This window comes from Triturus cristatus, chromosome 2_2 (assembly GCF_964204655.1).
Source record: "Triturus cristatus chromosome 2_2, aTriCri1.1, whole genome shotgun sequence".
NCBI lineage: Eukaryota > Metazoa > Chordata > Amphibia > Caudata > Salamandridae > Triturus > Triturus cristatus.
This window is the reverse complement of record NC_140582.1, coordinates 435,846,908-435,858,938: the sequence shown is the minus strand read 5'-3', so window position 1 is coordinate 435,858,938 and position 12,031 is coordinate 435,846,908. Positions and strand designations below refer to the sequence as shown.

The 12,031-nt window shown below is 42.7% G+C and overlaps 1 protein-coding gene across 7 annotated transcripts in view; it reads right to left on the bottom strand.

Moving 5' to 3' along the window:
• Positions 1-12,031, bottom strand: part of LOC146862334 (uncharacterized) — a 216,212-nt gene that overhangs the window by 12,494 nt on the left and 191,687 nt on the right. For all 7 annotated transcript variants that reach the window (XM_085641538.1, XM_085641542.1, XM_085641541.1 and 4 more), the window contains exon 6: positions 5,185-5,286. In XM_085641538.1, the coding sequence (XP_085497664.1) occupies positions 5,185-5,286 (102 nt within the window). The remainder of the gene's footprint in view (positions 1-5,184; positions 5,287-12,031) is intronic.

Genomic DNA, 12,031 nt, shown 5'->3' with positions numbered 1-12,031 from the left:
CCTAGTGTAGGGGTAGGTTGTTTCATGGTTGAAATTTTTGGCATCCTTTTTGAATTTCTGATATTTAGTGTCTTTTAAAGATGTCTCGAAATCCGTCACAGTTCTTTTCAGTTCCTCAAGGCGTTTTTTTAGTTCGGCTGGTGTTTGGAACGTTTTTAGTTTCACCTCTAGGGTGTGAATTTCTTCCTTCATCTCTTGTGTAGCAGTTTTTATAATTAGCACAAGCCAGTCTCTTGTGCAGTGCCAAGAGATTAGCGACCAATCTTTTTTGAACAATTTATCCTGCTGTAAAATAAAAGGTTCACTAAATATCAGAAATTCAAAAAGGATGCCAAAAATTTCAACCACGAAACAACCTACCCCTACACTAGGGATGACTACCATCTTACTGGGAGAAATACAATAGAATACAATACAGACACTGACGGATTAGATACTAGCTACAACAGCTCAGACCAAAGCCCAGGACGGAGCAACTACACGAGGGGACAACGCAACAGAGGACGTAGGATGCGATACAGGGGCAACCCAGGCAATTATGGATGGCCTCATTTCCAGCCGCCACTTTTCCAAGCAGCACCCTATTACTATGGTCCACAACAATATCAACCACAACCATACCCATACTGGGAACCCAGTACCCAAGCTGAATACACAGGACCACAGGGTCCTTTTTTAGGACGAGGCCAGGGACCACAGCGAGGAAAAACAAGAAGGGGACAACAAGTCCATTGGGCACAACCTCTGGAGTCACACGAGGAGCATGGGGCCTCCGAACCTACCGAGCACCAGCAAAAATCAAGTCTAGTGGTTAACCTATCAGGGGCCGTCATGCCTAAGAACCAACTCGAGGTCCTAGAGAAGGGTTTGGGTTTTGTACCCACCCCATCCCTGGACAAGTTCTTACTCAGTTGTGAACTGAGCGAGTTCATAAGGAAACTCAAATTGAGAGTTTATTTTGATAATAAACCACTAACGGACGCTCCAAGAGGTGACACCAACCTACGCCCAAAGTCAACATTCACACCACCATCCACCGCCCTACCAGTAGAACTACTGGCTTTTGAGAAAGCAGTTCTAAGAGAAGCAGGAGACCTGGATCCAAGAACACTCAAAGTCTTCCATAACACGACCAAAACGGAGCAAGAGGCACTTAAATCTCTGGCGGACAATGGAGATATCGCCATCAAACCAGCCGACAAAGGGGGTGGCATCGTTATACAAAGCACAAAGGCATACAGTTCAGAATGCCTCAGACTCCTATCAGACGAGAGGAACTACAAACGCATTGCAGAAGACCCTACCGAACGTATACGAATTGGAATAACCAGCATGGTGGAAGAAGCCCTGGCCCACGATTGGGTAACTAAAAAAGAGGATGATTTCTTGATCAACAATCACCCCACAATGCCATACTTCTACACACTACCAAAGATCCATAAACGGTTGGAGAACCCCCCGGGACGTCCTATAGTCTCAGGTATCGGTTCCATCCTTGAACCACTATCAAAATTTGCGGATGCTTTCCTACAGCTGCTCATTCAGTATACCAACACTTACCTCAAAGACACAAAAGCAGTCCTCTCCCTCCTAAAGGACTTACCCTTCGACCCCAGTAACAACATTCTCATAGGTTCTTGATGTGGAAAGCCTCTACACAAGCCTACCCCATAAGTCAACCCTGGACATCCTAGAAGACATTCTCTATGGAGTGTCCTGGCCTTACCATACACCGCGACATATGGTTTTGGAATGTTGCAAATGGGCCCTCACTGAAAATTTCTTTAGTTTCGAAGATACAATCTTCCAACAACAACACGGGACCAGTATAGGCAGCACCTTCGCTCCTAGTGTAGCGAGTTTGTATGTCTACCACATGGAAGAACATAAGATCCTTTCGGACAACAACACCTTTCGGCCCCTGATCACCGAATGGAAGAGATACATAGATGATATCCTAGTAATATGGAATGGCGATGAAAGAGAGGCTAATCTGTTTTTAGAATGGTTGAACTTACAAGACCCTTTCCTCAAATTTACACACACAATGAGCAGATCTGAGCTTACCTTTCTAGAACTCAACATCTACGCCGCAGAAGGACACCTAAAAACCACTACTCATTTTAAACCCACTGCGAAGAACTGTCTCTTACTCTACGACAGTTTCCATCCAAGACACCTCAAAGAGAACCTACCATTTGGCCAATTCCTCAGATTAAGGAGAAATTGCACGTAAACGTGTGACTATGAGGAACAGGCCAGAGACCTGGCAAAAAAACGGAAAGACAGAAAGTATCCCTCTCATGTAATCTATAAAGCAAAGAAGAGAGCAAAAAATAACAACAGAGATGCCCTTCTAGAAACTTACGTTAAACAGGAAACCGAAAAAGACAGGAGACCCATCTGCATCACCACTTTTAGCACAGCATCGGACAAAATCACCAAGATGGTAAAAAAACACTGGAGGATCCTTAACAGCGGCAACCTTGATATCCCAACACCCATGTTTTCACATATGAGGGGACAGAATATACGCGACCTCTGGGTACACACACGCCCAAAAGCGAACCAGAGGAACATGCAAAAGACCATAAGCACTTTACCTACAGGCCATCACCCCTGTCATAACTGCAGTGTGTGCCACCTGACCCCGACCTCAAAAACGGTCCAATTCAAGACAGGCACGACAAGGGAACTCAGAAATTTCACGACATGCAACACAGTGGGTGTCGTCTACCTGATCACATGCTCCTGCAATCTCCACTATGTGGGCATGACAACTAGGAAGGTGAGCACAAGGATTTGTGAACACCGCAGCAACATCCAATGCCACAGAGCAAGTACCAGAATGACAGCACATTTTAACGAAAGTGCAACACACACCTAACGACATGAGGTGGGTGGTCCTGGAGCATATTAAGCCTTGTGACAACCTCGAGCATAGCCTGCTAGAAAAACAACGCTGGGTCTTCAAACTGCGCACCGATACCAAAGGATTAAATGACAATATCCCGTGGGGCCAATTTGTCAGATAAACAGGCATATTTTGCTTTTTTCATTTTTCCTTTTTTAACTTGTATATTCTGATTTTTGCCTAACCTCTAGTCCTTTTTCCTAATTTTTATTACCTGTTTTTCTTAATTATTTTTTTTGCTTAAAAATCTTTACTTTAAGAAAACCATGTGCATCATTTTTACACCTTTGTTGCCAATGTCTTGCATCATTCTAATTTTGTCCTTAATTCTATTAATTTTGCCCTTAATTCCTTTCCATTAATTTTTAATTTAAATTTTTATTTTTATTTTGTTACCTTAAATTTTTCCTCATTAGTCATTTTTTCCCCATTTTTAGCTATGTGCCAGTGCCCACCCTTCTCAATTGTGCCTGGGACTATGACTTTCCCTATCTTTCCCTTCCTTAGCCGACTAGGCTAAAATGGCCGCCACATTATTGTGTTTCCTCCTACTACTAAGACAACTCCCTCTCGACCTCCCAGGTTCGAGACTCGCCATTGTCCGCTTTCAATAATTTTTTCCTAATAATCCTCTAACTCTTCCCCTTCAATGCTAGTGTGCTCCGCACCCTTCACAATTATTTTACAATCCTTATCCAACTTTCATAGACCTAAAACGCGTTGCCTACTACACTCAAGATGGCCGCTACAAACGAAGCGCTACACACGGCCCAGCTCTTCCAAGAGCCGGTGACTAAGCATTTTCTAACAATCTTAGAGAGTATTTAAACCACTGGAACCCAGGACACGCTAAGATGCGGTCCGCCGATGGAATCCAATTGGTCAATTTGACGGAGGCAAGCCGAGTCAAGTAAGTTTTCTCTCTCCTGCGCCTGGGGCTAATTTGCAACCTTGAGCCCCTTTTTCCTATTTTTCACTAACTTAAACTTTTGTCCATTCTGCAGGGCTGTAACGCCATACCAACTCTAAGCTTTACAACCCCCACTCTCTCCTAGGGTTATTTAGACTCCTCCACCCCGGCAGACCATGAGGCAAATTTTTATTAACTACTAAGTAGGTCCAAACGCCACTATATGTGTTTTATGTTGTGTCTGTTATGTCGGATGTCCCATCACGAGTGTACTGTCTTTTCATATGTGTTTTACCAGACTACATTGGATGTCTACACCTATTCTAAGTTACAGGCATGAGCACCATTACCTACGATTGAAATTGATCTTAGATGAATCACCTGCCCACGACATCGCTGGGCAGGCAGCGTATTAACATGTATGTTTTTTGAATTTCTCCAGATACTACGTGTTCAATCTTACCGTATGTAATTGATTTATGCTGACACTAATGTGCGCGTTTATTTTTCCTTTTTACTTTATCACCTTATTATAGGTCTTTGCACGGAGTGGTACACATGGGGCTGGTCCCCATGCGGTCCTGAAGAAGAGGTTTAGGGGATAACCTCGAAACATGTTGGCTTTCAATATTTGGGACTATTAGCACATTCTTACCTAATTCCTCCCTTTTATTAACCCCCCTTTTTATCCTTTACCAACTAGGAGCACGAATAAACTCATTTACGCTCACTAGCTAGGTAATTTTTAATTTAAACCCACACCACTCCCCTCTCACTGCACTACACATAGTCTTCACTAAATAGTGCTCCTACGTAACTGTCGCAAGTCGCAGCACGCCCCAAGCATTAGATGCTTGGGATGGCCCCAATGATGAAGCATGTCACCTAGGGGAAACCTTTGGTGAGTGAGGGGACTCAAGAAAAGTATTTTCTTTTCTCTTTTTGAGGTGCGTCTTACTCACTAAGTAGACCCCTCCCTTTCTATCTAGCTAGGTTCTCTGATCCCTGATGTCGGATCTTTTTTTACGTTATTAGTACCTAGGAGGACGAACCTAGCCATATCCTCCTCTCCCCTCTCCTTATTTCGATATCTTGACATTTTCAACACAATATTTCTGCATCTGATATTTTTGAAACAATATTTTTTTTGAATACCCAAGAAAGGTGCCTCTATTGCTAAGATGCTTTTTATACCATAAACATATTCAACCCCTCTTTCAGCCAACATCCATTGTCCCACACCATGTAATGTACAACAAATACTAGTATGAAAAAAGAGCAACTTTATCTGTTTTTGTTTTCTGATAATATGTGTACTATTTAATATAACTGCAAGGAATTGTCATGAAACAGTGTGTACCTGTGAAGGTAAGTTTTATCTTGCATATCTTGGTTTAGGTGTCGCCATGTATCATCTTCAGCTTGCAGGTGAGTAAGCAGATTGTCGTCCACAGAATTAATCCTAAATATTGAAAAAGATGTGGTGATGAATGAATTAGATCATCAGAGTATACATTTATTTGTATGTCTATTTTGTATTGTTTGCATTCGTTATGCCAGAGTAATACGAATAGATAATATCGCAGAACATGATTACATGAATAACACAATAAGAAACAGTTACTAGCAAACAGAAACGCTTATTTGAAGAGAAAAGTACACATGGAAAGGTGAATCATCAATCGCGATGAAAAAAACAGCAAAATATAAATGAAGTACAAGAAAACTGGGTGCAGACAAAAGAAAAACAAACATTGGAAACACCGATAGGTCTGGCAGTGGCAAGCTGGTGCAATGGCTAACTATACATTTATTTCTACTACAAGCACATCCTACAAAAAAGAAAAATGTGTCTACCGAAAGCAGAGTGTGAATGACAACTGAAAAGATCAGTGGATGAAGAGGACTTACCAAACGCCTCTCCATGTATGTATATAAGTATCCATCTTTTATTTCTGGATTTTTCTGATTACACAAGGCTGCCAAGACAGCTACAGCTATGTCTATTCCAGACCTAAAAATATCAGTAATATCAGCAGAAAAATTGAGTGAGATTGAATTACATCCCTGTGTACCCAAAGCCAAGCACCCAGCTTACTGTGGTGCCTGTCTTATATGGACCTGTAAATCCGAAAAAAGGAACGGTGCTTACATGTCTACGTCAAGCGGCTCAGATCTAGGCGTGGGAAGAATTGGTTTCAAATATCCTTATCATGACTTGGTTTAATATCTTGGATTAGATCACTGCAATGTTGTGAGCTCCACTGAAGACAATGGAGTAGCTCCGAGCTTATAATAGTTGGTATAAGCTTTCTGCTTCAACATTACAAAGTTTGTCTTTCTGTTTCTCCCTTTTTATTTAGAACATTCCACCCTCAGTGGGTTTGGGCCTATAACTCAGGTCCAGGGCCTTTAACAACCAGTATAGCCCTTGGCAGCGGGCTGGAAGGTTATATTAATATCTTCTCAAACTGGCTCCTTCTATCTAGGTTTCAGAACTAAGGATCCCCAAGAGTGGGCTGCGTGCTGTGCCATATTTATTTATTATCAGTAGTATCCCTAATGTGGAAGGGGCCAGGCACAGGCTGTCTCACGAGTTGCAGGGAAAGAAGTATATAACGGCAAAGTAATAATCACAGCTATCTAGATAGCCAAGTTTTTGGACATATTCCATATTGGAGTCCAGATGATTACAGTTCTCTCAGCCACACCATCATCTAGTGACTCTGCACCCCGTGTGACACCAGTGCCATTTCTGTTATTATGCAGTACACTTTGCCTGTATTATATCTGAGATTTTTCATGGTGTGAAATGTTGTCATTTGAGTAATGTATCGTTTTTGTCTACTGTTCTTTTCACCAGTTTGGCTAAACATCAAGAGACAGATTTGGTAAGATTTCACCAACGCCGCAGGGGAAATTGCTTCACTGCATTGCATGAAAGGCAGAGAGAACTACACAGTGGACCAGATGTTTGACCATTTTTAGTGGTCAATTCAATTAAAACTTTATTCGGATACAAATTCTGTGTCCATAAAAGTATACAAAGGTTAAAAACATTTTTTTTTTTTTAAATCTTAAAAAGAATTAATATAGATCACAAAAAAGTTCTTATATGTGCATGATAAGAACGCCAAGTATATAACACATTATTACTTTCAGTTTGGATCCCAATCACGATCTGTCGTTTTATAGTAAATCATAGTTTGCACGGTATTTAACACAGACTTTTAAAAAACGGGCTATTGGGAAAATGCTATACTCAGTGTCCAAACATTGTAAGGCAAGAAGGGCCGGGCGACACTGGCGTAAGCCTATGAGTTTTAATAAAGGAATAATCCACTTCTTACGAGGTAATTCGTAATAACTACAGAAAAAGACTACATGCAGTGGCGATTGCTCTGATTGCCCATTACAAGGACAAGGAGTTAGGTTACTAGACCAATCTTTTGTCTTCGGGAAAGTTATCAGCCGATGGAAAGTATTAAACCGGAATCGTGTTAAAAGATATTTTTCATAGGGATTAACACTGGATAGTAAATACGGCTGGATCCCAAATGAGACTTGTACCGAAGCAAGATGGAGGTTTGGGGGCTTTATGATCTCAGTTGTTAAACGAAGCTCACGTAAATGAGATAAACACGCATTTTTCAGCTTTTTGCGTGATACTTCGATTGTAGTCTCAGGGAACGTGAAAAAAGATTCCAGGTTTACGTCTCTCAGAAAGTTATGGACATATAGCAACCATGGGATGTTTTTCCAATTTTCCAGAGTAAGACAGTCAGAGATAAGCAGACGAGTCATTTTACATTCTATAGTTTCCCAGAGTCGATGCCATAAGAGAATTGGTTGGATAGCAATGAGATCAGAAATATAATCCTCCCCCAACTCCATATGGCAACCGTAGGTTGGCGAACTTTTGGGAGCGGCCAAAAGGTACCGCAAAAAAACATTTTCTACTTTTTGGATATTTTCCGTGTTGACATAACCCCAAACCCCAGCCCCATACATTGCCACTGAACGGCACTTAGCCCTATAGATCTGAATCAGCTCCCGCGAGGGACGCTGGCCTAGTTTTTGCGCAAATGTGACCAAGGCTGTTGTAGTTCTAAGGAACCCCATCTTTCTGGCCAGAAGGGCTGGACCCCAACTAGAGGTATTGTCTATCAGAATGCCTAAATAGGGGTACGAAGTTGCGGTCTCCAGGATGGTATTATTTATCTGGTTACCACCGGAATGTTTGAGACGTTTCCCCAGGTGCATGACAAACGTTTTCTTTATGTTTACTTTTAGATCTAGGCTTGCCATGAACTCACAATATCTATCAAGAAGAAGTTGGAGTTGGCGCGGGGTCCTGGCCATGATCACTGCGTCATCCGCGTAAAGCAACGCGGGTATTGGACGACGATCGATCATGGGCAGGTCCTGGCTTCCTACTAACATCGCAGCCTCCAAACCATTCATATATAGATTGAAAAGAAAGGGTGCCAGTACACATCCCTGTCTGACACCCTTAACTACTGGGAATTATGTTGTAACTTCCCCCCCCAGACCGTACCGTACTTTTGCTGAGGCCCCTGTATAGAGATTCTGAATGAAACTCACCAAGGGGGGATCAACCCCCATAGTCAGAAGGAGTTTCCAAAGTTTGCTATGGGAAACGCAATCAAGGGCCGCCGAAAGATCGACGTAAGCTAAATGCAACCTCCCCTTTTTCGCCCATACATATTTACCTATCAGTAATGAAAGGTTTAATGCCTGCTCCACTGTCCCCAGTCCCTCTCGAAAGCCATACTGGAGGTCAGAAACCACTTGATTGCTTTCAGCCCAGTCTTGGAGTCTTTTAAGAAGTAGCCGACCCATCACCTTGCCAGTAGAGTCCAAAAGGGAAATTGGACGGTAACAGGCAGGGCTATTGCGGTCGCCTTTCTTAAAAATGGGAAGAAGAATAGAAGTTGTCCAAGACTCTAGTGGGCCAATTTTAGTGGCTGCTTCAAAGACCTTTGTAAGAATAGGGGACCATAATTCTAAATTATTTTTTAATAGGTCCACGGGAACCCCGTCAGGGCCTGGGGCTTTGCCACATTTAGAAGCTTGCAATGCCGTGAGTACCTCGGCATGGTCAAAATGAAGGTTAGGGTTAGAGGAGAGGGATGGTCTTCTATAGTTTAGAGTAGCCGGCATCGCCAAACTTTCTGAGGGGAGCTCTGTCAAAGAATCCTCCGAAATACCAAAGATCCTAGAAAAATGATCAACCCAAGCTGCCTCACCCACTGCTACCTCAATCCGTGGGATCTCTCGTTGGTCGGTTAAGAAAGGTGATCTTACTATTTTCCAGAAGGTGGCTGAATCCTTGAGGGAACAGCTCTGATGTAACTTAGCCCATAGTTCCTTCTTGATATCCACCTTACAGGATTTAAGTGCTTGCTTATAACATTTCATTTTCTTAATCTTATCACTTCCCCTTTGTCCCTTACGGTGTTAGTCAGAGCTTTCTTTAATAAGAGTTAGGCGCTCCTTGTTGCGGGATTAAACCATCCCTTTTTTGTTTGATTAACACCCTTAGTTTTACGGAACAACTCTCTCTTAATTTCGGATGTAATAACAGAAAAGCTAGCCAGTACCTGATCAGGGACAGATTGTGAGTTTAAGCATACTTCAATATGTGGGAGTGTACGACTCAACACTACTGAGGTAATCTTTTCAGCATCCACTTTATCCCATTTAATTGCACTTTATCCCATTTAATTGCATACCCGTTCAGTTTATTTACCCCTAATGTTTCTTGTGTTAGGAGAGTTCGCTTGCTGGGCAGTTCTGGCGTATCAGGAATAGTGATCATAAGAATGTTGGGAAAGTGATCGCTGCTAGGATCGGTACCTGTTCGGAAGCTACGTAGCTGCTCCTTAGAAGCTTGCGATACCAAAACAAAATCAATCAGACTAAATAGTCCCCTGCCATTAAACGTGGGAGTAAAGGAAACTGGGGGGGAAACAAGATCGTTTGCAAAACCGAGATCTAAGTTAAATATTATCTCGGTCAAAGTGTTCCCTAGATTGGTATGAGGAAAATGCGTTAAGTTATAACCCAGGTCATCAACAATATCACAATTGTTTGTATCGCCTCCCTTACAGAGATTTAAATTGAAGTCCCCTCCCCAGACTATGCTAATACTAGTACTAGAATGTTTAAGTCGCTCCTCTGTTAAGAGTAGGGAAATATTTTCCAAAACTGGAAGTATGTCCTTTGATGTCAAGTTGTTATAAAAATTAACTATGTAGAACACATGTGTTTTACTAGGTATTAACTTAAGGATCTGGGAATAGGGATTGCTGTTAATGATTTTGGTATCAGTGATTAGGAGTTCATTTGAGAGATATATTACCAAGCCACCTTTCGCTCTCCCACATAGTGAAGGTTGGGCAAATGAATTAAAGGTTTTATATCCTTGCAGATGGATGGGAACAGTTAGCCATGTTTTTTGCAAACAAATAATGTTATGTTCCCTAATGGTAGAGAGCCATGGTGGATGGTCTACCTTAGGGCGCAAGCCGGCGACATTCCAGAATATTAATTTGAGGGATAGGTCAGGTTTAGCCGAACCCCACCCAATTATGGTATCGTCGACAGGGGATTTTGTCATAGCCCTTGGGGAGCCTAGGTCTAATAGAAAATTTGATATACCCTGCAATGAGGGTTGAAGCTCCTCCATGGCCCTACTGGAGGAAAGGAGTTGGAATACTTGGTTCTCTTTTTCAGGAAATGTACAAGTCGGACAGACTGAAGACTGCGATGATTGAACCAGTCAGTCATTTGCGTCCAGACCTGATGAATGGTCGAATCTATAGAGAGCTTGGAAGGGTTTAGGGCAATAGAATGGATTATAACCATTATAGCCATTACTATTAAACAAACAGTTGTTGTGGCTGAACATAGGACGCTCATTAGGGTAACTAGTTAATAGTCCCAGATTAGGTGTAGATTCTACTGCAGATCTCGGGTAGAAAAATATCAAATCACGTGTCATGATACCCCCTGACCCAATTTCCTGAAATTCACCTAGGATGTATCTTACAGTTCTACGGTCTGAGAAATTAATGATAATAATGTCACCGGATAGGTTTTTCCTTCGACAGCCCAGCCATGGCAGTCGCCTGACATGAACAATTTCACCATTCAAATACAGAGGAAGCGGCCGATTTCGACGGAGCCAAAAAAGCACTTTGTTTTTTAGTTGGTAAAATTTTTCCGTCTTACCTTCCTCTAAGGGTGGAACACCTGTCAGAATGACTACATACGGAGCCGCTTCCGGGGGGAGGTCTACTGGCCTAGTCCTAGGCTCTCTCATTACATCAAGTTTTGAATGGGCACCTTGATCAGGGGCAGATCTTAGATTTATAGGGTTCCCACCCCCCTGTATGTTGTTCACCCTGGGTTCAAATGCTAGACGTGATACACGAGGCGCACTTAGCTGGGAAGATTTTGGGTTAGAAGGATTGGTGTTCTTTACCCCTTCCTTTTGGGGGGGGGGGAAGATCGATTATTATTTTTTACACATCTTTTTTCCACGGGGACAAAGGCAAGCTTTGATGGAACAGGTGTCAAGGATGGTGGTAACCCTTTCTTTAACCCCTTCCATGCTCATGACGGAACGGTTCCGTCATGAGCCACGGTTGAGCTGTGCTCATGACGGAACCGTTCCGTCATGGGCCCGCCCGCGCACGAACCCTTCAGCACCGCGGCGGAATTCGCCCAGCGCTGAAGGGGTTAAGGTGACGGATGTGGGGGTCGGTACTGCCGTTACCAGGGATACAGATGATGGAACACTGTTAAGTTGAGCCTTATTTGCTACTATGTTCTCCCTAATTACTTGTTCTAGGGTCCCTAATTGGAGAATGATTCTATTCAATCTCTCTATTACTGGGAGAATAAGAGATCGTACTATTTGCTCGATGGTCCCAGTAATATTGGTAATAGGGGTCTCCTTAGATGGAATGGATTGAGGGGTAGTCAGGGCAGATGTCATGTGCAATTGCGGGGTGGATAGTGCAGGGGTATTATCAGGATCAGGATTTTGGTTTAGAGTTTGAGTAGGCCTGCTTAATTTACCCCTTAGCGTTCTACCTCCCCACTTTCTCCTTCTTTTTGTTGGCGGGGGACCTTGGCAAAGATCAAGATTGTGCTTCCGAGAGTGTTTCTCTTTTTGG